This window comes from Tetrao urogallus, assembly GCF_951394365.1.
Source record: "Tetrao urogallus genome assembly, contig: SUPER_28_unloc_3, whole genome shotgun sequence".
Lineage (NCBI taxonomy): Eukaryota > Metazoa > Chordata > Aves > Galliformes > Phasianidae > Tetrao > Tetrao urogallus.
In genome coordinates this window covers 138900-163249 of record NW_027639056.1, presented here as the reverse complement: position 1 = coordinate 163249, position 24350 = coordinate 138900, and the positions used below count along the sequence as shown (strand labels likewise).

Below are 24350 nucleotides of genomic sequence, written 5' to 3'. Positions count from 1 at the left end.
CCCCACAAGGACCCCCCCCTAAGCCCCCACCCCATGGCCTCCCCTCTCACCCCACGCCCCCCCCCAGACCCCACAGCTCCAGCACACACCTCAGCCCACCCACAACCCCAAGCCCCCCCGGATCCCCCCTATAAGCGCTCCTTGAGTCTCCAGCCCAATCCTCCCCCCGCCCTACAGCCGCACTGGGGCTGACGCGGCCCCACAGACAGCCCAGCCCGGCACCACGAGGACCCCAAACCCCAACGGGGCACCACGTGGACACCGCGCCCACCGGGAGCCCTGCAGCCACCCCCGGCCCGGCCCCGCAGCCCCCCCCGCACATCGGCAGGGCCCAACCCCACGCCCGTCCCCTCCCGGACCTCACACGCCCCCCCCGGCCCTCTCGACCCGTTCTCCGTCGCTCACCAGGCTGCCGTAGGCCATCACCAGCACCACGTTAACCCCGGACAGCCAGTTGCTGCCGGCCCCCGCCATCCCCGGCCCGCCGCGGGGCCGCACAACATGGCGCCCTCCGAAGCCGCCCCGCGCCCCCGTCACGTGACGCGGAAGCGCGACGCCGGGCGAGAAGGAAACCGAGCCGCTCGCCCTCCCCCACGTGACTCCGCGTGTCGCGTCACCCTCGCGTGCCGCGTCACGTGGGAGCGAAGCCGGGCCGGCCCCGCCCCCTCCCGCGTCACGTGATGGGGGCGGGCGCCGCTGGGCAGTGTCAGTGTGGTGGAGACTCAGGTAAAGTTGGTGCGCGGCGGCGGCGGCTCTGCTCCTTCCGCGCGGCCCCGCCGACCCCGCCCCGCCGCCTTTATTCCTCTTCCTCCCTTCGCGCTCCACTCGGCCCCGCTCTTCCCGGCCCGGCCTCGCCGTTCCGCGGCGGTCCCTCGCTGCCCGCCGGGCCCCGCTCCCCGCCGGGCGCCGTGCGGCCTAGTGGGCCGGGCCCGGCCTCGGGCTGGCGTAGCGCGCGGCCGCCGCAGGTGAGGGCGGGCGGGCGGGCGGGCGGGCGGGGGCGGCCGCGGCCGCGTCGGGCGGGGAATGGCGGCCGCGGCCATGAGGGCGGAAGCGGCCCGGCCTGGCGCCGCGCTGCCGGGGGGAGGCGGAGGGGCCCGGGCCCGGCCCTCCCCGCGGGGCCGCCCCCATTGTGCGCCGCGGGTCCCTCCGAGGCCGGGACCGGGCGGATCCCCGGGGCCGCGGAGCACAAAGGGCCGGGAGGCGCCGCCCCGCCGTGCGAGCGCGGGCTGAGCCCGGGGCTGGGCGCTGCGGGCTTTCCCGTCCGGCCGCGGGGCTCCGCACGCACGCGGGGTTCGCTCCGCGGATCCGAGCCGCGCGTGCCGCGCTGCGGTGCTCGCCGCCGTAGGGAGATTTCCTCGCGCGTTCGCCCTTTTTTTCCTTTGGAACTTTGGAGCCTTTTTGCCGTGCTAGCAGAGCTTTGCAGGAGGGGTGTGGAAGTGCCGCTTTTCCACCCTAGCAGATAAGGGAAACTGAGGCTGGGCCGCGCTGGGGCTCGCCTGGCATCACCCGGGAGCAGCGGCCGTGAGCACAGAGCCCCGTTCTGCCTTGTAACTCCCCTGAATTCCCAATAAAGTGAACCGTTGCGCTCTGTCTCTGTATCACCTCTCTTTTTAGAGGCTCCGTGCAGCCCGGGGCTCGGCTCTGTGGGACGCGGTTTGATGGGGAAGGCGATGCATTGCAGCCCTTTTAATGCAGGATCCCGTAACCCGGAGCTGCAGCCCTTCGATCCCATCCCCTTGTCTTGAAGGTTTCCCATTTGAGCGCCGTTTCTCTGGGCTTTGCTGGGGAGTTTGCTTTGTTTGGCCGCCGTCGCCCGTTTTTATTGCAGCTGCACGCGTGTGGTTTTGTTTTCCTTCTTAAAGCAAAACAAAAGGAGATGGAAGGTTTGATAAATCCACCCCGAACCCGTTGTGAAGCGCATCGTTACACGCGTGGGGATGGTTTGGGTGCTGGGATAGGGAATGTTGGCATTGAAACGTTGCCCCTGAGCTGTGCTGAAGTTACAGGCGGAGGAGTGGCGTTGGAGCAGAGCTCACCTGACGCTTTCTGCGGGACGGTGCTGCTGGTAGAACGACTTCTTTGGTGGTGTTTTTTTTTTGCCCGTAAAGAACGATTGAACGGTCCTGGAAACGCAGCGGGGCCGAGCAGAGCGCGGCAGCTGCCAAACTCTGCCCAAAGCTGGGGGGCAGAGCGCTGCCGGAGCCCATGGGAACCGCAGGTTAAGTGAACACAGCGTCGCTTCCCCAGGGCTGCGGTGGCGCTGTGTTGGTGCGACACGACGACGTGGTTGTGTGTGAGATCTTAGGATGGGAAGAGATGAAGTGTCGGGAGTGGAAGGGAGCCCAGCGGGGAGGGAGCGCAGTGTGGCTGCTGTGCAGTGCCCCTGAATTGCGGTGCCCCCAAATTGCGGCTCTGCAGCGCCGTGACGCCGGAGCTCCGTCAGCACAGAACTCCCCTTAAGTTGCCATGAGGGATCAGTTGCCCCAAGGGTGACTTTTTACAGCTGCTGGGGGTCTCTTCTCGTGGGCAGCAGGGCGCCGCCGTCCCCTGCTGCCGCTGCTGTTGGTGTTGGAATCTTCCCACATCAGGCTGCTGATCCTCGCCGAGGTTCTTCCACGGCCTTTGAGCTCCAGCGCTTCCGCAGCCGCCTTCCTCGCTGTTGTCCCACGTTGGCGTCGAGTTCTTTCCGTTTTTTGGTAGCTTTTAAATCTAGAACGCTCGATAGGAGAAAACGGAACGTTCCGAGATCTGCAGGGCAGTTGAAATAAGGGAAAAAGATGCAGTTGTTTCTACGTGGGTGATGCGTTCAAGGGAGAAATACCCCCCAGCAGCACCTGTAGTGAAGGGCGCTGCTCCCCTGTGGTCTGAAGGCACAAAAGGAGAAGAGCTGGCAGCTTTTGGAGGCTCTGGGGCGGCCCGCTCTGCTGCTGTAGGGCTTTGTGAAGCACCGCGTGCTTTTGGGGTGGTTCTGTGCCAGGTCAGACCCCCGGGGGGGCATTTCCCTCTGGGACGCAGCGTGGGGTCGGGGATGTGGGTCCATGCTGGTGTTTCTCACTCCGTGTCGGTGCCGCCGTGCGTTTCCAGTTTCTAACAGCCTGTTCTCTCTTCTCCCCCCCCCCTCCGCCCCACCGCAGACTTCTACCTTGTAAATACTGTTATTTGTATATACTGTAAATGATGACATCGGTGGGCACTAACCGAGCCCGGGGGAGCTGGGAGCAGACACAGACACAGAGCCAGACACAGCACAAGCAGCGGCCGCAGGTAAGGGCAGCGTCCTGGGCAACCAGCTGGGTGCAGGTGGAGCCCTGGCGCGGGAGCTGGGCTGTCCTGCGGTGCCGCTGCACCCCGCGTGCTTCCGGCCCGTCGCCTCCTCTTGGCTTTTCACAACCAGCCCCGAGCTGCCTGCGGTTTGGCTCCGCGTTCTGGTGGTGCTGAGGCCGCCGTAGGTGACGCGGGACGCCTGGTGGTGCTCCTCGCTTTCCCTGCCTCGCTCCCCCTTTGCCTGCTTTGCTTTCCTCCTCCCAAAGCCCCCTTTCGTACCTCTTTTCGTAGCGTCTGCTCCTTCTGGAAGCAGCGTGGCCTCCGGGAGCCGAGCTGAGGAGCTGCATGCTAACCGTGCTCTCTTTTGGTGCCTCGTCTCTTTAGGCCACCGCGGAACAGATTCGACTTGCACAGATGATTTCGGACCACAACGACGCTGACTTTGAGGAGAAGGTGAAACAAGTGAGTGCCAGAGGGGAGGGTGGTGGCAGAGGGGATGCGCTGCGCTGCTTGTGCCCTGTGCTGCTGTCCCGGGCCAGCTGACTGCAGCCCCAGAGCAGAAGGAGCAGCAGCATCCCAAGCCGTGGAGCTCATAGGCCACGCCGTGATGGGACTCAACAGCTCAGAAACTCGCCCTCATTGCTGGGGATTTGCTGCTCGTCTGGGGGCACCGCTAAGCTGGGAGGCTGGCAGGGCTGCCAAACGCTGGCGTTTCTATGTGGGATTTGTGTTTTGGGGTTCGACGCGCTCGCCTCTGAGATCCACGCGGATGTCGGTGCTTTGCGGGCACGGGACGCGCTGACTTTGCTCTTGTCTTCTCTACAGCTGATTGACATCACAGGGAAGAACCAGGACGAGTGTGTGATTGCCCTGCACGACTGCAATGGGGATGTTAACAGAGCCATCAATGTGCTGCTGGAGGGCAATCCCGACACGGTAGGGTTGGGTGCTGCGAATCTGGTGAGGCCAAATTCAGCATCACCACAGATTTGGAGATGAAACACACCGTAAAGTCTCGAGAACGAGAGCCACGAGTTGCACGAGTAGTTTGGGAAGCCTGGTTGCCTCCTTAGGGCTTCTTAGGGCTGCAGAAGGCGTGAGCACAGCCAACAGGCAGCAGATGCTGCACTCCCTGCTCCTCCTCAGTGGGGAGCTGTGTCTCTGGCCCAGCAGTCACCGTTCTGGGGGTCTTCTCCCCATCTGTGTGCTGGCGTTGTTCTCTGTTGAGTTGGCCTTGGCTGCTGCCCCTCGTACGGGTGCTGTTGCTTCAGGATGTCCCACATTACCCCCTTTTTCCCCCCCCTCTTTCTGAGTGCAGGTGGATGCAGAGGGCAGGGCTGCCTTCTGTTCAACACAGCGGCCTCTGGTTGCTGGGTGCTTTGCTCCTGCTGGGTTTGCTCTAGCACACAGGAAGCTTCTTTGCCTTCAGGGAGCTCCTCCCATGGAACACTGAGCAAAGCTGCTGTTGGAAAATCCTTTTAGAAGGAGGGATGAGATGAAGCTGCTGGGGTCTGGGAGCTGCTTCTGGTCCGGGTTCAGCCGGTGTGGCGCTGATAAGGGATTTCCTGATAAGGGAACAGACTTGTTAAAGACTTAAATGCTCTCCTGCTGATGGAGGCAGCTCACCTCCTGAGCTCGTAACTCGGTGTCCCCCATTCCAAACAACGCAGAGCTGCTGTGCTCTTCCCCTGAGTTCGACTGGGCTGGAAGTGACACCACTGGAGGAACGCATTTCTGACTTACCTGAGCCACAGATAACAGCATCAGGAGCATCAGAAGCCCTTTGGTTTGGAGGCACTTTGTGCTTCCAAGGGTTTTTATCCCTGCTCCTTGCGTCCTGCCATCCCAAAGCAGCTCTTTGCTTCTCCACCAGTTACATTTTCAGGTGTTTGCCAACGACCTGTAACTGCTTTTAATTAATCTAACAGCGTGCAGCATCAATTTAAGGACACGAGCCCATTGCAGGCTGTTGTGAAGTAAGTTCACGTGGGCAGTGGGGTGGAGGTGTGCTTTGTGCAGCTGAGCTTGGGGTGAGGTTTGCTCACCCAGAGGGCGGTGAGGCACTGGCACAGGTTGCCCAAGGAGGCTGTGGATGCCCCAGCCCTGCAGGCATTGGAGGCCAGGCTGGATGTGGCTCTGGGCAGCCTGGGCTGCTGGTTGGAGACCTGCACACAGCAGGGTTGGAGCTGATGGCTGCTGTGGGTCTTTGCAACCCAGGGCATCCCAGGATTCTGTGATGATTCTATGATTATGGCACCCTGTGGATCCCTATGGCACACTGTAGGGTCTCATGGCTCCCTATGGATCCCTATGGCATCCTATGGGTTCTCTGAGCAGCCTGGGCTGCTGGTTGGAGACCTGCACACAGCAGGGTTGGAGCTGATGATCATTACGGTCCTTTGCAACCCAGGGCATTCTAGGATTCTATGATTCTGTGGGTCCCTGTGGCACCTCTTGAGTTCTCTGGGCAGCCTGCAGTGCTGGTTGGAGACCTACACACAGCAGGGTTGGAGCTGATGGCTGTTGTGCTCCTCTGCAATCCAGGCCATCCCAAGATTCTATGATGATTCTATGATTATGGCGCCCTATGGATCCCTATGGCACACTGTAGGATCTAATGGCTCCCTATGGATCCCTGTGGCACCCCATGGGTTCTCAGGGCAGCCTGCAATGGTGGTTGGTGACCCTGCACACAGCAGGGGTTGGAATGAGATGATCATTGTGGTCCTTTGCAACCCAGGCCATTCTATGAGTCAGTGATTCTATGGATCCCTATGAGTCCCTATGGATCCCTATGGCACCCTATGGGTTCTCTGAGCAGCCTGGGCTGCTGGTTGGTGACCCTGCACACAGCAGGGGTTGGAACTGATGGCTGTTGTGGTCTTTTGCAACCCAGGCCATTCTATGAGTCCCTATGGATCCCTATGGCACACTGTAGGGTCTAATGGCACCCTATGGATCCTTGTGGCACCCTATGGGTTCTCAGGGCAGCCTGGGCTGCTGGTTGGTGACCCTGCACACAACAGGGGTTTGGATCCAGATGATCACTGTGGTCCTTTTCAACCCAGGCCCTTCTATGAGTTGGACTCACCTATGGGTAAATTCTCATCTTCTCATCCCGTGGTCAGGGAGGGGTTTTGGGTTTTGAGAGAGCAATCCTGCAGCGCTGACCGCAGAGCGCCCTGGGGAGTCGACTTGGTCGTTTTGGGACTCAGTTTAACTGCTTTCTGTTTTTGCAAACCTCCAGCATTCCTGGGAGATGGTTGGGAAGAAGAAAGGCGTCTCGGGACAGAAGGACAGCGGACAGACAGAACCCAGTGAGGAGAGCAAAGAGAACCGGGAGAGAGATCGGGATTTCAGCCGGCGACGTGGAGGGCCGCCGCGACGGGGCCGGGGTGCCAGCCGTGGCAGAGAGTGTAAGCAGCCAGCCTTCCTTCCAGCAGCACAGCACTGCACTCTGCGTCCCCCTGGGTGCTGAGGAGGGGGGGAAAAATCACCCTCGTGTGGCAGCCTGCGTGCTGCTGCCCTGGGTGAGATGCGTCCTTTGGGCGATGCTCTCGCTTAAGAGGTGGCGGGGCGCTTGGTCCCCTGCATGGCCACCACGTTGGGCTCTTGAGGTCTGGTCTGGTGGTCTTAATGGGTCTTAAGGTGGTCTCTGTGTTGTTCTGTCTTTCAGTTCGGGGCCAGGAGAACGGGCTGGATGGTGGGAAGAGTGGAGGCTCTTCTGGAAGAGGCACAGAGAGAGGGAGACGGGGACGTGGCCGGGGCCGAGGTGAGCGCAGGGCTGTGGGCGTGGGGTGGAGACTGGAGCTCTCTTAAGAGGGAGGCTGCCGAACTGATAAATGAGAGCTTGGTTTTTCCAACCTGACACTTGAACTCAGTGCCTGCGTGTCGCTCCAAGTGCGTTAGGAGCTGTAAGGAATTCTCACATCCCGGCTGGTGTGGCCTTCCCGTGCAGAGGTGCCTGTCTGCAGGCTGCTTGTTAGCAGCAGGCTCTGGATTCTGGATCCTCCCCATCGCTGCCCGCGTGTCTCTGAGCACCACGCAAACCCTTGGCTTGGTTTTTAAGTGCTAAGCAGCAGCAATTCGTTCTCCTGCAAAATCTGTGTGGCTCAGGAGTTGTTGCTGAGGATGCACACTGCAGAAATGAGAACCTGGGGTTCGGTTTTCCAGCTTTTGCCAGCTGGAAACTTCATCTGAGCCTGGCGTCGCTTATGGCTGGTGGCACTGCCAGCCAGCTGAGGTCATTGGTGTACATGCAGAGATGCTGCTGGAAACCCCATCAGCTCAGGGGGATCCTCAGCGCTTTCATATTCTGGGCATCAGGGCTCCATCTGTGGCTGGGATGTTTCTTTGCCCTGTGATGCAGCGCTGTGTGTGTCTTACAGGTGGCTCTGGAAGGCGGGGGGGAAGATTCTCTGCCCAAGGCATGGGGTAAGTTTCACTGCTATAAAGCACAGCAAAAATCGCATCTTTGTGCACGAATGCTGCCCTTTGCCTCGGCCTTGTATTGTTTTTTCACACGAGTGAAGTAAAAGTTGCATCACGCTGGAATTTGGGAGGGCTGGCGCAGCCGAAGCCTCGCTCCGTGAGGCAGAGCAGGCAATGTCTCGGCCCTGTTACAATGGGAATTAAATCAGTTGCGCAGGGAAGGCGATTGAAATCTTTCCCATTCCTGTCTGGCAGAACTTTCAACCCAGCTGACTACGCCGAGCCGACCAGCACGGATGAGAGCTATGGGAATAGCAGCACCAACACGTGGAACAACACGGGCAGCTTCGAGCCGGACGACGGCACGAGTAAGTGAGCCCCGCTCATCCTGCGTGCGTCGTCTTTGCTGTGAGACAAACCTTCAGCCTGTAGTCCTAACCACAAAGGCCACCTCGCTCCAGCTGCTGAGGTGACAGTGGAAACTCAGAGCTGGATGTGCCGGCAGAGACCTGGCAGCTCTCGCCTCACTTTGGGGTCCCCAGGAAAAGCCTTTTGTCCTCAAACATGTGCAGCTCCTCCGCATTTTCGCCCCCTGAGGACGTTGCTCTGAGCTCAGCTGTTGTCTCGCTGTTTTTGGGGGGCTCTTTTGCAGCCCTTTCTCTCGGGCTGCTGTGGGGTGACACTTAGGCACGGAGCGTTGCCAGGTTTTGTTGCGGTGCCCTCGGGTGCCCCCTCAACAACATCCCCACACGTGGGGGGCGGCGAGGCGGCTTCACCGGAGTCAAAATTTCACTGGTTGTCTTTTTTCTTTTCTTTTCTTTTGTTTCAGGACTTGATTTCATTGGGGGTGAGGGCTCAAATTATCCCCGAAAATTTGACACTGCTCCTGGTACGATACATCCAGGTGCACCGACTGCCCCCGGATCCCTTTACCTTATAGCTCTTTTTCCAACCGACTTGAAAATATCTGTGGATATGTCGTTCTCCTCTCTTCATTCGTTCACTTTAACGAGTTTTGACGCTTGTTCTGACCGTGCTTTTACTAATGCTGACACCTCAGATGTAAACCGGGAGAGGTTTAACCCTTTCCTCGCGGGTTCGCAGGGCTCAGGCGCCTCTCTGAGCACCCACAGCAGCGCCGCATCCCCAGCGCTGTGACAGAGCCCCCCAGCAGCGCAGGGCAGCTCGGCCCCAGCACTCTGTGATCCCGTGCTGCTCCCACATCCCTGCAGCCGTCGCCCTGCTGCTGCCTTTTGCACGGGCTCAGAATGCTGCTGCAAGGGTGCTCAGCTCTGCTCAGCTGTGCTCAGCTCTGCTCAGCCGCCTCGGTGCTTTGCCTCTGCTTACAGCTGGCCCTCGGCGAGCGGTGCTTGAGGGCTGCTTTGGCACGCTGCTCTGCCGTGCTGCTTTTCTTCTAAGCAGGGCTGCCCTGCTGGTGCTCTGTGCTTCGGGGGGAGCAGGGTGCTGCTCAGTGCCTGGTCGTAGAATCGTAGAACGGCCTGGGTTGAAAAGGACCACAATAATCATCTCGTTTCAACCCCCCCTGCTGTGTGCCAGCCACCAGCCCAGGCTGCCCAGAGCCACATCCAGCCTGGCTTTGAATGCCTCCAAGTCAGGTCAGTCCTGTCCTGCTTTATTTCATGCCTTGTGAAGCCAAGAGAGACCCGTGGGCCGTTCCACTTTGCCTTGTTAAGGCTGCTGGGTGGCCACAAAGAGGCCCCAAACATAACGGGGTGTTTGCCCAGTTCCTCAGATGCAGTCTTGCTGGTTGGGGTGTCAGACAGATGCTCGCAGCGGTGCTGCAGCCGTTCCTGAGCTCGCAGCCCTTTGGGAGACCTTGCTGCTTTGCTCTTGGAAGTTATGAGAGGAAAGGGAACCGCTGGGGCTCGGAGGGCTGCTGCTGTTCTGAAGCACCTCCAGGTTAACAATTAACTGCCGCCAGCACGTGGCTGGTGGCTGTGCCACTGCTGGGCCTTTGTCTGCATTGAGGTGTGGGGCAGTTGGGGATCAGACCTTCAAGCCTTCAGGGTGGCTGCAGGTGGGGTCTGGGCTGCTCGCCTCCCAGCTTAGAATAAGAGATTTTCTCTTTGGGAAAAGCCTCGAGCTCACGGTGGGATCTCTTGTTTTCCAGCAGTTCTTGTTGCAAACCCACGAGCGCACCGAGCAGCTGCTTTGCATGGGGGCATTTCTCTGCTAAACTACTGAAACCCCCTGTGCTGCGGGACAGGACAGTGCAGCTTTGCCTAAAAACCCCCCCAAGACAACACTGATATTTGCAAACCACTGTTGACGTTCCTCTCCTTCTCCTGCTTTGAGCTTAAGGAGGGCGGCTGCTCCTCGAAGGCCTTCTGTGCAGGGCTGAATTCCTTTCTGAATTCCTCACTGCTTTGCTTTTTGTCTTATTTCCCCCCTAAAGTGAGCAGAAAGTGGAGCCCTGTGCTGCACTGCTGGCTGCATCGGGAAACTCTATGGCGATGAGCAGCACAAAGCTCAGCTCCCCAGCGCCCTGCTGCGCTCTGTGCTGATGGCTGAGAGCCTCTCAGGCTGGGGAGGAATGGGCCACAGCCCTGAGGCTCCCAGCAGCCAAAGGAGCTGTGTTTTGTCCACGTCTGTATCTGTAAATGCAACTTAAAATCGATCCAGGAAGGTTTCTTGAACCACTTCAGTGCTGATTCGGAGCTCTGCGCTCCCCACCAGTAGATCAGCAGATCGGTTTTGGCCCCGTGACTGAAATGTGAATGGGGAAAACCTGCCTTCTTCCCCCGAAATCCCGAATCCCACGTGCTGTTTGTGTGCCACCAAGGCCTCCCAGCTGCTGAAGGGGCTGATGGCAGCTCTGTCCTCGAGTGCCTCCAGGCACCCCGCTCTGGGGCTGCGCTCCCCTTCTGACGCTGCCCTGGGCACAGCAGCGGTGCTTTGGCACCGGATTTGTGGGCGATGGAAAGTTCTCCCACTCTCTATTCCGAATTCTGAGTTGCCTGATGGGTTTGGGATCCCCCGTGTAGAATTCAGCAGATGGAGCTTCACTTGTGGTGGGTGAGAGGGACTGAACGCGCAGCAGATACAGCCGGGCAAAGCTTTTCCCTTCTGTGAATCTTGCTTGCAAATGGTGCTGTAATGGATTGTGTCTGAAATCTTGTGCCTGAAATCTGAAAGCTTTGCTCTTTGATGCTTTAAGCTGCTGGCTTTGGCCATTTCTCTGAAATTGGCACATCTTCCTTTCCCTGAACGCGTTTTTGGTGCAACCGAGGCTTCAACACTTTGGAGGGGGGAGGAAAGCAAGCCAACCCCAGAACGGCTCTGTAGCTCTGTGCTGTGGGAGGCCAAAGCCTGGTGGCAAACCTGGAGGAGCTCTGTCAGAGCTGCCGGGATCACAGCTGCTTGGGTGCTGCTGCAGGAGGGAGTCAGGGCAGAAGGGCTTCCCTGCCGAGCTCCTCGTCCCACTGGGTGCTGGGCTGTGCGCTGCCCTCCCCGCTGGCCCAGGGTCCCTTTTGTTCCGCTTAGCCTCACATATGGGGACCTGGCCCTAAGCCTGAGGTTGGGATCGCCTGCTTTGATTTCTGGTTGGCAAATAAAGTCCTCTCAGCTGCTTGCCGAGCCCCCCCCCCGGTGCTTCCCTGGCTCTTGGAAGAGCTTTGCTGTACGCCTGACTTGTCTGCCTTTCGTTCCCTCTGCAGGTGCGTGGAGGGCTGCGACGGAGGAGTGGGGCACGGAGGACTGGAATGAAGATGTAGGTACCCTGCAACCCCTCCCTGCACGTCCGTGTGCTGGCAGCTGCTGTCCTGTCTGTGCACAGCGAGAGAAGCCGCGCGGATTGCTCCTGTGCAAACTGCAGGCAGAGCCCAGGGGAGCTGTGATGAATGAGTGAATGGTGCTGCATCTGAGATGCAAAACTCGGGCAGCCTCTGCGTTCCGTCAGGTCTCTGCTGGAGGAGAGGCTTCAGAGCCTTTTTGCCTTCAGCCTGCGTGATCTCAGCAGTTCCTCACTGCTGTGATTGTTTTTACACTCCTGCAGTTCGTCTGCTTTCACCTCCTCGCCTCAGTTCAGGTGGCACCTGTGGCTGAGCCCAGAGCCTCGTTAATTTTGCCTTTTGTTTGCTTCCTCTTTATTTTCTCTTCCGCAACGTGAAGAGATCCTTTGCTCTCCGGTCCCATCACCCAAATGATTGCTGGAAGCCAAACATCGGTCCAAAGCTTTTTTCCTTTGGCTTTTCCAGCAGCGTTTGCACCCACCTGCATGGTGGCATTTCCACCGGTGCTGCACACCATCGTTGCAAAGCACAGAAGACCCCAGCAGTCCTGGTGGGTTTGTGAACTGCAGGAAATGTGCAGAAGGATTTATTCCTGACTGGGGAAGCGACAAATAACGCGAGGGCTGATTGTGATGGGAGCCAAATGGTGGAGGGGATCAGATGCTCAGTTCCTCAAGTCGTTCGTGGCTGTTTGTCTCCAGCGCCGTGTGCTTCTCGTGCTGCTCTGACTTGGCATTCTGTTCCCCTCTTTTCTCTTTCAGCTGTCTGAGACAAAGATCTTCACTGCATCCAACGTGTCTTCAGTGCCTCTGCCTACAGAGAACGTGACAATCACAGCTGGACAGAGGTGATGGCTCAAGCAGTGCTGTGAAAAGCATAAGAGGCTACGAGTCCCATCCCAGCCAAAACCCTGCCAGCTAGATAGAAACAGCAGCTCGGAATTAGCTAACGCAGGCTGAGACGTAGGGGTTGAGTAAGGAGGTTTTGGGCCTGTGTTCTGGCTTGGTTCTTCACTGGTTCTTCAGATTTTGGGGTCTTTATCCAGTGTTTGAAGTGTGGGTTCTATGACTGTAGATAGGATGCTGCCAGGCTTTGTCCCTTTGAGGCTGCTGATGTCGGCTGTGTGAAGTTCTGCAGATGTGTTGGATGTGTGAGATAAGAATCGTGGGGTTGGAGGTAGAACTGCTGGTGTCAAAGCAAGCGGCGCAGGAGCTCCTGCTCACCTCAGGGCTTCTCTTCTTCCTTCATCCAGAATCGACCTTGCAGTGCTGCTAGGAAAGACACCCTCTTCCATGGAGAATGAGTCAACAAACCTGGAGTCCTCCCAGGCTCCCTCCTTGGCACAGCCTCTGGTGTTCAGCAATTCCAAGCAGAGCGCGATGTCCCAGCCGGCCTCTGGGAACTCCTTCTCTCACCACAGCATGGTAAGGGGGCAGCACTTCTACAAGCAGAGCTTTCCAGGATGTTCTGTGCGTGTGGGCAAGGTGGGGAATACCAGCCTGGCGCCTCCTTGAGCAGCACGTCCTCCCAGGGGACTGCAGCAGCTGTAGATAGAGGCGTGGATCCCAATGCTTCATGCTTGGGGTCGTTTCTGCCCTCTTGCCATTGAAAGTGGAACGGTTTGAGGTGTGAAACTGTGTGGGATGACAGGAATGAAGTCTCCCTGGTGGTGAGGAGCAGCAGGGTGTTGAGACCCACCTGTCCTGAGCCAAATTCCCGGACAGGGGAGACGCTGACTTTGTTGTTTCCACGCTGCAATTGCAGGTGAGCATGCTGGGGAAAGGCTTTGGAGACGTCGGGGAGGCCAAAGGCAGCAGCACCACAGGCTCGCAGTTCCTGGAGCAGTTCAAGACGGCCCAGGCTCTGGCCCAGCTGGCAGCTCAGCACAGCCAGCCAGGCAGCAGCACCGCCGCCTCCTCCTGGGACATGGGATCGGCCGCACAGACCTCATCCCTCGTGCAGTACGGTAAGGGCAGCAGCTCTGCAGAGTTGCGTGAGGATCAGATCTGAAGGCAGTTTGACCGTTTGCCCCTCGAGTTCAGCAAGCGAGCTGAGTTCAGCTGCAGAAATGGCAGCACCTCGAATGCTGGGCGCAGGGCTGCGTAACAGGAGGCCTGCCAGCAGGCACCTGCAGCGAATGGTTCTGAATACAAACACTTGTCAGTGCCACCTCGCTGCTGACCCGATGCATCTTTCAAAGGAATGTGATTCTGGTGGCTGCTTGGTGCCAAGAAGTAATTCTACCTCTGGGCTGGCACGAAGGAGTAAAGGCTGATGAAGAGAAGCTCCTGCTTAGATGAGGTGCTGAGCCCTGCTGCAGCTGAGCACTGCGCGCTTTCTTTCTTGCTGTAGCGAAATGGCTCTGGTTCAAATCTAAGCTGAATTAAAAATTGAGCCCTGTCCTGGCTGCAGTCGGTGTTGGCAGCTCCTGGTCTCTCCAGACAAGGAGCCACAGAGGAGAGCATCAGGCAGAATAGGAGTTGTGTTAACACGCTGCAGTTGTGCAGGGCTGGGGGTGGGCAGCCCGGGCAGCAGCGTCGCTCGTGGGGGAAGGAGCAGACAGGATGGGAGGGGAAGGAAGCAGCACCAAACCTGTGCCAGGAGGGCAAGCGGTGCCTCCATGCAGGAGGATGGAGGAGTTCTGCTTTCTGAGCTCGCTTTGTCCCACGGAGGTGGTTGGAATGAACTCAGGGAAGAGGGCCTTAAAAATCTCAGTGTGATGCTGGTGAAAGGATGGAGGTGGGAGCGGGGGTGCAGGGATTCTCTGCTCCCTGATGTTAAGAGGCCCCAGCAGGCAGCGTGTGCAGCGCTTCTGTTTTTCAACGTCAGACCGTGCTTTGCTTCTAAGGAAATTAATCCTCATTTGGTGCTTTCCCCTCTCCAACAGATCTCAAGAACCCAACGGACTCCTCTGTGCACAGCCCCTTTGCCAAGAGGCAGGCCTTCACGTCCACTTCCACGATGATAGAGGTGTTCATGCAGGAGAAGCAGCCTGTGGTGACAGCCTCCACCACCGTGCCGGCACCGCCGTCTTCGCCGCTGCCCAGCAAAGCCAACCCCGTTCCCCAAATGTCCCCGGGCTCCTCAGACAACCAGTCCTCCAGTCCCCAGCCTGCACAGCAGAAGCTGAAACAGCAAAAGAAGAAAGCATCGTTAACATCAAAGGTGCAGGGCCTTCCTGGTGTCAGATCTCTTGTTTGCGGGGTGACGGAGGAGGGCACGGCCCTCCAGGGCGGCAGAGGGAAACCGGGAGGATGTGAGCCTGGGGTTGGGGACGCCGATGTCATTTTGCATGCTGCTGCTCGTGGGGGGAAGTGATTGAGCGGCTCCGTTCTCCCCTTGCCTTGCAGATTCCTGCGCTGGCGGTGGAGATGCCTGGCTCAGCAGATATCTCAGGGTTAAACCTGCAGTTTGGGGCGTTGCAGTTTGGTTCGGAGCCTGTTCTCGCCGAGTACGAATCGACGCCCACGACGAGCGCTGCTGTCAGCCAACCTCAGAGCAGCCTGTACACCAGCACTGCTAGGTGAGCGCCCCGGGCAGGGAAATGGGGCGCCCCAGCTTCAGGAGCTCACCTGCAGGCTGGCGGCTATGCTGCATACCAGTAGACCCTTTCTGACTCTGCCTGTGGTCACAAAGGGGGGACAGTGTATGCAACAGCAAAGCACGAGCTGCCAGCAGGCTGTTCTGGGCAGCTCTGTGACTGGTCAGCCTCTGGTGCTTGTACAGAAAGCAAATGTTTCCTGCTGCAGTGAATTCGGCTGCAAATCCTGCAGGGGAATCCGCAGCGCAGCTGCTCCTTGCTCCTGGTGAGCAGATCTGTGCTCCCCTAACATGGGGACGGAGGGCAGTTTGTGTATCTGCAGACAGGGATAGAAGGGCAATCCTATTTTCTTTTGGGCTGGGTCATTCCTTGAGTGCTGGGACCTGAGCGGTGACAGCTTGTGATGCTTGGAGCAGAGCAGCGTGAGGTGGGGCTGCAGCTCGGAGCATCTGCTTTCTGGGTTTCCTTCTGTGCTGGGTTTGTTTGCCTGCTCTGCGTTGCCCCCTCATGGTCCCTGGGGTTCTTTGCCCTGAAGGTTGAGAATGGAGGAGCCTGCAGTTTGTGTCAGCAGCTTTTACAGCAGGGCTGTGAGGAGGAAAACGACCTTTTGTTGTTGTTCTTCTTCTTTCCAGTGAATCTTCATCCACAATTTCGTCCAATCAAAGCCAGGAGTCTGGTTACCAGAGCGGCACAATACAGACAGCAACATTTACCTCCCAGAACAGCGCTCAGGGACCACTGTATGAACAGAGATCCACCCAGACGAGGCGATACCCAAATTCCATCTCCTCCTCGCCCCAGAAAGACCTTACCCAGGCCAAGGTAGGAAGACAGCTTCGCTCCCCTTCGTGCTGAGTAAGCGCGGTGCATGAAGTGCTGCCTCAGGGGGAGCAGAGTTGCTCAAGCAAGCATTCTGTGCAGCTCCAGCTCACCACGAGGCTCGTGGCCACATTGAGCTCCTGCTCACTGCACCGGGGCCCTCAGTTCTTGCTCACCTGGGACAGGGTCAATGGGGTTAACGGTGGTCGAGTTGATTGCTGGCCACGCTTCGTGTCGTGGATGAACCCTGCTGCAGGGTGACGTCCAGGTTTAGGCTTTAGTTTGGTCTCACGCGTTTGATTCTTGCGTGCTGCACAGATTTGGTAACGTCGCTTTGGTCGTGAGCCTCTTTCACAGCTGAGGGAGGGAGGGAGGGCAGGGGTTGACCCTGAATTGCCTCTGGGGGTGAGAGGCTGCAGTGCTTAACTTTGCTTTTCTTCCTCAGAATGGTTTCAGTTCCGTACAACCCACGCCATTACAAAGCACGCAGGCTGTTGAAGGTAAGAGTCTGGCAGTGCTGTGGGTGTCCTGAGCCGCTCCAAGTGCTTTTGTGTTTGCTTCGCGTGAACAGCTTCGTCTGGATTAATAGCAAGGCCTTTTTGTGCTGGACTAATTGTTGCTGCTTGTGCTATTTGCGTCCCTTGAAATGTTCAGCTTTCTGCTGATAGTTCCACAGAATCGTTTGTGAGTCACTCATAATATCTTCCCCCCCGATTACAATAATTTACTCTGTGAGAGGCGCCTCATTTGTAGGGCTTGGAGCTCTTTGCAGTGACCCTGTGGTGGTTTTGGGGCAAAGGGAGATGTAGAACACGAATATACTCCCAGGCATGGAAAGGTTGGCAGCACGAGGGAAGCCCCAGCTCTCCCTGCTCCTCTAAATGAGCCCTGGCTGATCCTCACTGCTACATTGCCCTCCAGGAGCTGCTGGGTGCTGCCTCTAACCCAAAGCTCCATGTTCACAGGTGCTACCGGCCCCGCAGTGAAGTCTGATTCCCCCTCTGCTCCCAGCATGACGCCTCTCAACGACGGTGTGTCTGCGGCGTCGCTGCTGAGCACAGCCAGCCAGCATTCGACAGCTCTGAGCAGCCTGAGCCACAGCGAGGAGCTGCCAAGCACCACGGCCGCCCAGCTCAGCAGGTGAGCCTGGGGAAACAGAGATCTGGTGGGCAAAAAGCCCCTCGTGCAAGGGGAGGTGGTCAGTCCTATCCAAAGGTGCCTCCTTGGGGAGGCCTGGGTCCATCTGGAGCTGCTTGGCTATTGCTGCAGCCCCAGCAACGAACGCGTCGGTATCCAGACAGATGAGAGGAGGGGCTGAGCTCTGGCAGTTCCTTCCCCTCAGGAAGCAGGCAAGCCCTTTCCTTCAGGGCAGCAAACCCTTTCCTTGTGGGTTTCTTGGCATCTGCTCTGGGGATGAGCTTTGTCAGTCAGTCAGATGGGAAGCGGATCTGGCCTGATGCTGCCCAGCAGAGGCTTTTGCACCTTGGTTTAACGGCCCTTCTCCTTTTTCTGCAGTACGTTACCCACCCAGCAGAACAGTCTGTCCTCATCCACATCCTCTGGGCGAACATCAACTTCAACTCTTCTGGTGAGTCTGGGGCTGCTGGAGCATTGCAGCGCTATCACAGAATTGTAGGGGTTGGAAGGGACCCCCAGAGACCATCGAGTCCAACCCCCCTGCCAAAGCAGGTTCCCTACACCAGGTGGCTTTATTTCCACCCTTGCACCTCTGGCTGAAGGCTGTCGACCCCTTGCCCGCATCAAACGTAACAGCAGCTTCACACCAGCCTGTAGTACTTCTTAAAAATGCCCCAGAGCTGGAACCGGCTGCTAGAGCAAACTGCCAGCTGATGGAGTGGCACCATTCAAATACCTGGAGCTCCTGCAGCTGAGCTCCGCGCTGTTGGCTTCTGCAGCAGAATGAACCTCCCTGCTGCGAGCGTGGTGTTCGGCCCTGCTGCTCCCAGCAGGCACGTGTTGGGACGCAGCTGCCTGAGTTTGGAGGCGTTGTGGGTTGGCTGCACTCAGATCCTCTCAGATCTCTGGACTGAAGCCAGATGCAGAGCAGGTTTCCTCATAGCCTGCAGCGGCCGGGTTCACTGCAGGCCCTTGGCAGCGCGTGCAGGCGGAGCGGTGCAGCGCTTTGCGTCGGCTGCATCCTGCAATAGCCCTGCAGCCCCTTACGTCAGCCTGGTGCCGTAACCTCTTCCTTTCCTTCCCCAGCACACGAGTGTGGAGAGTGAAGCCAGCCTCCATTCTTCTGCTAGCACTTTCTCCACCTCCTCCAGCACGGTGTCGGCTGCCCCGCCGGTCGTAAGCGTTTCATCCAGCCTCAGCAGCGTCAGCAGCCTGGGCCTCAGCCTCAGCAGCAACTCCACGGTGACAGCCTCCACTCGCAGCTCCGTGGCGACGACATCAGGTGCTTCCCCTGCTGCTGGACATTAACACTGACCATTGCAAACAACATATTCCTCCAATTCATTGGATGAGGAGTAGGAATCGTATCATTCCTCCTCATTGCCTGATGACAGGGACGAGCCGAAGCTAACAGCTGCACTACAAGCAATAATCTGTAACCGAATCGGAGACGTTGGCCTTATTCTAAGCATAGCATGACTAGCCTCAACACTAAACACCTGAGACATCCAACAGACCATCCAACCAAACCAAACACCCACCCTCCCCCTCCTTGGCCTAATCTTAGCCGCCACAGGAAAATCAGCCCAATTCGGCCTCCATCCACGACTCCCAGCAGCAATTGAAGGCCCAACCCCACTCTCTGCCCTACTCCACTCCAGCACTATAGTAGCAGCCCGAATTTTCTTACTCATTCGAACCCACGCCATCCTAACCTCTAACAAAACAGCCCTAACCACGTGCATAGCCCAGGCTCCCTATCAACACTATTTGCCGCCATCTGCGCCCTCACCCAAAATGACATCAAAACAATCATCGCCTTCTCCACCTCAAGCCTCATAATAGTCACAATCAGACCAGACCTCGCAGGGAGGCTCCAAGAAACGAGTTTCTGCTGTTGGCTCCGCTGTTTGACGTTCCCTTTCTTTACCTTTTGCAGGAAAAGCCCCCCCCAACCTCCCCCCTGGAGTCCCACCGTTGTTGCCTAACCCGTACATCATGGCTCCAGGATTGCTACATGCCTACCCGGTGAGTGCGACCCCCGGGGACCCCCAGCACTCAGCAGCGTGGTTGGCACTCTGTTCTTCCCGACTCCAGCTGGCAGGGAGAGATTTAACCTGGTTCACACTGTGACCAAAAACTGGGTAGCATCGGGGCTGAGGAGTTTGGAGCTGCTGTTTTCCATCACAGCTTTTAGGGAGCGGCCAATTTGGGTGGAGGTTAATGGAAGTCTGGAGCTGTCATTGTGTGACAAGTGGCAAACGTAACAAGGGAAGCAGTGCCACAGAGCCTGGGGTGGTGTCACAGCTTTCTTCTGAAGGCAAAGACAGATCTGGGGGTTGCAGTTGCTTCTGGAGGAGAACTGTTGGATGCCTCCACAGTCTGAAGCAGCGCTGCCAGACGTTGGTGCTCTCTTCCTTCCAGCAGCTCAGAGAAACCCTTGGCTGTGCCAGCCTTGCAGCAGCGATTGCTGGCTGCTTCATCCTTGATAATGGCGTGGGCCCTGATCTGCTTCCAGCTTTATCTGCCGTTAACCTGAGCGCTGGGTGTCAGTTAGATAAATGGCTTTGTCTCTAACATCACCTCCTGCTCTTTTTTCTAGCCACAGGTGTATGGATACGATGACCTGCAAATGCTCCAGACGAGATTCCCATTGGTGAGTGCTGAAGATGGGCACAGGCAGCAGGCTGGGAGCTGAAGGGTCCCCCCTCTTTGGCAGGAGGGCAACGAATCACTCCTTTGTGTGATTCCTTTATTTTTGCTTTAGTTCCTTTGGGAATTAGCAGCAGTTTTTCGTGCTGTTGTATCGGTGGTTGTGGGGCGAAGGAGCTGCAGCAAGCAGAGCCATTCTGTCCAACAGCAGAGTGAGAAGCTGTTGCAGAGCTCGCCTCTGATGCTGGAAAGAGGCAGTAGCTGAATCCTGGAGGATGGCTTTTATTTAGGAAGCAGGGCGCTGCCCCTTGGTGGGCAAAGCACAGGCAGGATTGCACACCAGTAGACCTTGTCTGGTTGTTCCTGTAGCCAGATGAGGGGGACGGTGCGTGCGAGAAAAACCTGGGGTTGTGCAGGCTGAGGTCAGCCTCAATGCGACCGACTGAACTGCCGTACTCTGACACGGGCCTGGAATCCCTGCTTCACCAAACACAGCTGCTTTGCATCTTCAGACAGAGCTTATGGAACTTCTCTTTTATCCTTCAGGATTATTACAGCATCCCATTCCCTACACCCACCACCCCACTGACTGGAAGAGATGGCAGCCTGAGCAGCAATCCGTACTCTGGTAGGGGAACGGGGCAGCGAGCAGCACTTGCTCTCGACTTCTGCATGCTTAAGGAATTGTTGGTGTGGTGGAGCTCTCCTTTTCCAGCGCTGCTTCCCCCCTGCTTCAGCAGGAGCTCTTCTATGCAGAAGTGCTTTGGCCCGGCACGCTGCGGCTGGAATCTCAAGCTCAGAGTTCAGCACCGCTGCATGCATAATTTGCCAACTTAGCGTTGGTGATAATTAATGCCTGTGGCCACCCCAGCCTCGCCTCTGAGCTGGGACAGCGCTGAGGAATTCACTGGCTCACTGTGTGAGCTCTGAATGGGGAGAGTGTTTGCGCGGGAGAGCCGAGCAGGTGCTCCCAAAGAGGAGCAGAGGGGGGACGGCCTCGGCCCCGCTGCCAGCACGGGATGGGGAGAGGAAGCGATGCTTCCTTGTGTTCCCTGCGGGTTGCTGGACCTCTGCAGCGTTTGGGTCAGTGCCACCAGGCAAGAGAGAGGGAGGTGAGAGCTCTGCTTGTAGAAAGGGGCCATTCACATCGCACGCCCTCAGCTGGTTGGCTCTGCTCCTCGGCGGGAGCTGCTTGCTGGTAGGACGAGGGGTGTAGGGCAGGGCCCCCAGCTGCCACGTTTGGGGGTGACCTGGATGCGCGGAGGGAGCCCAGGTCTTGCTGCAGCACCCAGCAGCTGACGGTGGGGTTGGTGCAGGCAGCTCCGCTCCTCAGCCCCGCGGCGGCGCGAGGGCAGCAACAGGCGGAGCAGCTGTCGCTTGGCACAAGGGCTGGGGGCTTCAACTGCGCTGCTTCTGCTTTCGCAGGGGGGTTGCTTCGGTGCTGACGGCGGCGCCTGTGGGCTGAGCTGCAGCGCAGGGTTCGGTGCCGCCGTTCCTCAGCCTCCTTCCCTCTCTGCTGCAGGTGACTTAACGAAATTCGGCCGAGGCGACGCCTCCTCCCCTGCTCCTGCAACGACTTTGGCGCAGCCTCAGCAGAGCCAGACCCAAACCCACCACACCACGCAGCAGACGTTCCTGAACCCGGCGCTGCCTCCTGGCTACAGTTACACCAGTCTGCCGTACTACACAGGGGTACCAGGGCTCCCCAGCACCTTCCAGTACGGGCCCGCCGTGTTCCCTGTGAGTTCCCTTGAGGCAGGGTGTGGGGTTTGGCTCGGGGAACGATGCATGCAGCCTCTTCTCACCCTGCCCTTCTCCTTTCCTTAGGTTGCTCCTACCTCTTCCAAGCAGCATGGTGTGAATGTCAGCGTCAACGCATCAGCAACCCCTTTCCAGCAGCCCAGTGGCTACGGCTCTCATGGATACAGCGCTGGTAAGAGACCTGCAGGGCATCATGCTCCTCACAGGCTCGGTTTTCTTTTTTAGACAGAGCTTGTTGGCAATCTCACCGGCTGTGCAAATGGCTCTGGGGCCTTCACTCACTTTACCTCTGGCTTTATTCCTTTACTGCCTGTGTTGGTTGGTTGGTTGTGTTTGGCTCCTGTGCTCGGCGTTCAGAGGAAAGAGGAGGAAACCCGTAGCAGCAAACCTGCTGCGTGCCTTGGGTTTCACCGCTCAGCGTTGGGCCAGTTGTGAAGGGCCTGCTCTGCTTCTGCCTTGATGATGGCCTTTAGATTCCAGCTGTGCCTTTTTTCACTGCGTCAGGGCCCTCTGGAACTCCTCGTCTCTCTTGGCAATGATACCTCAGCTCTGCAGCAGGTCGCCTGATGTAACTTACAAAGCAAGCAGTGCTCGAGTCGGGTCACCCTCCCACGCCATTGCCTGTTTTGTGGCTGAGGAGCTCACAGCCCTTCCTGCCGGGGTTGATTTCATCGCCTTCCTGCTCTTCAAGTTGCTCTTTTCTGGGCTTTTCTGGGGGAAAGGGTGCATCTCTGGGTGGCACCAGGCCCCTAAATTTGTTTCTGCAAGCTTCCAGAAGCTGCTGTTATCCACAGCAAGAGAACCTGTGCTTGTACGAGCACGCTGCAGCTCCTTGCGCGATGCCTCCAAAGCTCACCTGACTTCCAGGCCACTCTTTGAGCCTCAGCGCTACTGAGCCCTGACGCTCCTGTTTCCTTCTGCCAGGTGTATCTGTGACATCCAGTAACACGGGCGTGCCGGACATCTCGGGCTCTGTCTACTCCAAAACTCAGGTGGGTGCTGTGCTGGCTGTGTGCTGCTTTGCTGGGAAACAGGATGGGGAACGTGGCCTCCATCGTGAGAGGGGGGTCTGTCCTTGGAGCAGCCGGACAGGGAGAAGGGAAGCACGGAAGCATGTGGCCCTTCCCAAATTTAAAGCGACTCTGAGCCTGACGGGGGGGAGGGTGGTGGTTGGAGCACGGCTCCCTTCTCTGCACCAGACACCGACTGCCAGCCTGTGATTTGCACCGCTAAGAGATGTGGGGTTTTTCAGCCCAGCGCTCCCCCCTCACTCTGCTCTCCTCCCCTCAGCAATCCTTCGAGAAGCAGGGATTTCACACTGGAACCCCGGCGGCCTCCTTCAACCTGCCTTCAGCGCTGGGCAGCGGCGGCCCCATCAACCCCGCAACGGCGGCCGCGTACCCCCCGACCCCTTTCATGCACATCCTCACCCCGCATCAGCAGCCCCATTCGCAGATCCTCCACCACCACCTGCAGCAGGACGGGCAGGTAAGCTGCCCCCAGGACCCCCGGGGGTCTCCGTACCCCTCAACGGGGCATCTCTAGGGCTCTGGCTCCCCCCGGCCCCCCCCTCTCCCTCCCTCCCTCACGCCCCGCAGCGGACACACGCGGTGACATGCACATGCACATACACACAGGGCCGATGAGGACGAGGTGAGGAAGGCCCGGGGTGCGCTCCGCTGGGGGGTACTCGGCACAGCCCCTTGCAGCCGGGCTGTACCAGGTACGGTCGGGTAGTGCCCCTGCACGCAGACACACGCCTGGTCCATCCTGACCTCCCGGTCCTCGGAGTGGCGGCTCCGCAGGCCGGCAGAATTCCTTTCCACAGCCACGACCCCGCCGTAGCTTGCAGGTCTAACCGTGGATTTCTATTGTCATAGTTTGTCCCTTTATTTTTACATATCCTGGTACTGCAACAGCTTCCATATTTGCAGATGATACTGTGCTGCCAACGCCAGCAGGAAGATCAGGTAATGAACCTCTCTGATGATAATGCATTGCACTTGCCCTGGGGTCTCTCCCCGCCCCTAAGGCCCCCCAGGCTCACGTAGCCCCCTCCTTCTCCCCGTGGCCCCGCCAGGCCCGCAGTCAGGATGTGCACACACACACAGCCGCGCGCACAGACAACACACACTCCGTGCTCGACCCCTTCCCCGTCTCTCCCCCTCCCCGCTGCCCCCTGTGCCGATTGGGGGTGGCCGGTGGTGCGGCACCGCGCTCTGCAGCCCCGCAGGGACGGCGCTGTCACCCAGCAGAGCTGCCGGGCCTTGGAGCTGCTGGGATGGGACCCCCGGGGACGAGCTCGGCGCCCGCTCCCCCTGCTAACCCTCCTCCTCTGCTCCTTGCCCCCCTCCCCGCAGAGCGGCTCCGGGCAGCGCAGCCAAGGCAGCTCCATCCCCCAGAAATCCCAGGCCAACAAGTCTGCCTACAACAGCTACAGCTGGGGCACCAACTGAGCAGGGCGGCCCCGACCCATCAATTGCTTACGACAAGAAGCGACGCCGACCGATGTGGGAGGAGGAGGAGGAGAAGAAAAAACCCCCAGGGGCGGCGCCGGCCCCGGGCAGGGCAGGGCGGGCGGCTCCGCGTTGTCTGTTTTCAGCCACCTTTCCTGTTGTATGTAATATAGAATTTGTATTTTTTTCTTTTTTTTTTTTTTTTTTTTTTTCTTTCTCTGCCCTCCCCCTTCTTCTCTCTTTCTCTCTCTCTCTGCATTCAGACTCTGACCCGTTTGCCGTAGGGGCCTTTTTTGGTTTGTACTCCTTCCCCTCCCTCCCTTCCCCATCCCCCCCCCCCCCCCCATCCCCGCTCCTCCCGCTGCCCCTCGGACCCAAAGGAGTGGAAGCTGCGCGCCGCCTACAGCAAACCCCTTATATTAGGAATAAGAGCAGTAATTGATATGAACAGCATTGTAAGATGAATTAGTTGAAGTGTTTTTTTTTGTACCGTGTTCTAAATTTAATGGATAAATGTGTCTTGTATATAAAAACAAA

General features: G+C 58.3%; 2 protein-coding genes across 9 annotated transcripts in view; one reads left to right on the top strand and one right to left on the bottom strand.

Annotated features, from left to right (window-relative positions):
• The window catches only part of LOC306956401 (protein C1orf43 homolog), a gene marked incomplete at both ends in the record, with an annotated part of 28262 nt that overhangs the window by 3109 nt on the left and 803 nt on the right, over positions 1-24350 (bottom strand). Inside the window, one exon of one of the 3 annotated variants that reach the window (XM_079551015.1) lies at positions 406-457. In XM_079551015.1, the coding sequence (XP_079407141.1) occupies positions 406-423 (18 nt within the window). Of the gene's footprint in view, positions 1-405; positions 475-24350 lie in introns of those variants that run through there. The other 2 variants (XM_079551014.1, XM_079551016.1) reach the window with 2 other exon arrangements.
• Positions 3175-23813, top strand: UBAP2L (ubiquitin associated protein 2 like; the record flags this gene model as incomplete). Of its 6 annotated transcripts, none has more annotated exons than XM_079551021.1 (27): positions 3175-3264; positions 3649-3726; positions 4090-4200; positions 6512-6680; positions 6941-7036; positions 7653-7698; positions 7951-8063; positions 11373-11425; positions 12209-12294; positions 12700-12871; positions 13212-13413; positions 14335-14612; positions 14798-14970; positions 15621-15810; positions 16253-16307; positions 16773-16947; positions 17323-17395; positions 18031-18226; positions 18884-18972; positions 19547-19600; positions 20143-20224; positions 21119-21336; positions 21424-21529; positions 22282-22346; positions 22648-22845; positions 23277-23327; positions 23718-23813. In XM_079551021.1, the coding sequence occupies 27 exons, from the start codon at positions 3175-3177 to the stop codon at positions 23811-23813; spliced, it is 3315 nt and encodes a 1104-aa protein (XP_079407147.1). The 6 variants fall into 6 exon arrangements, with proteins under 6 accessions (XP_079407147.1, XP_079407146.1, XP_079407145.1 ...); XM_079551020.1 differs by having other exon boundaries at positions 22282-22349; XM_079551019.1 differs by having other exon boundaries at positions 6512-6725; positions 22282-22349.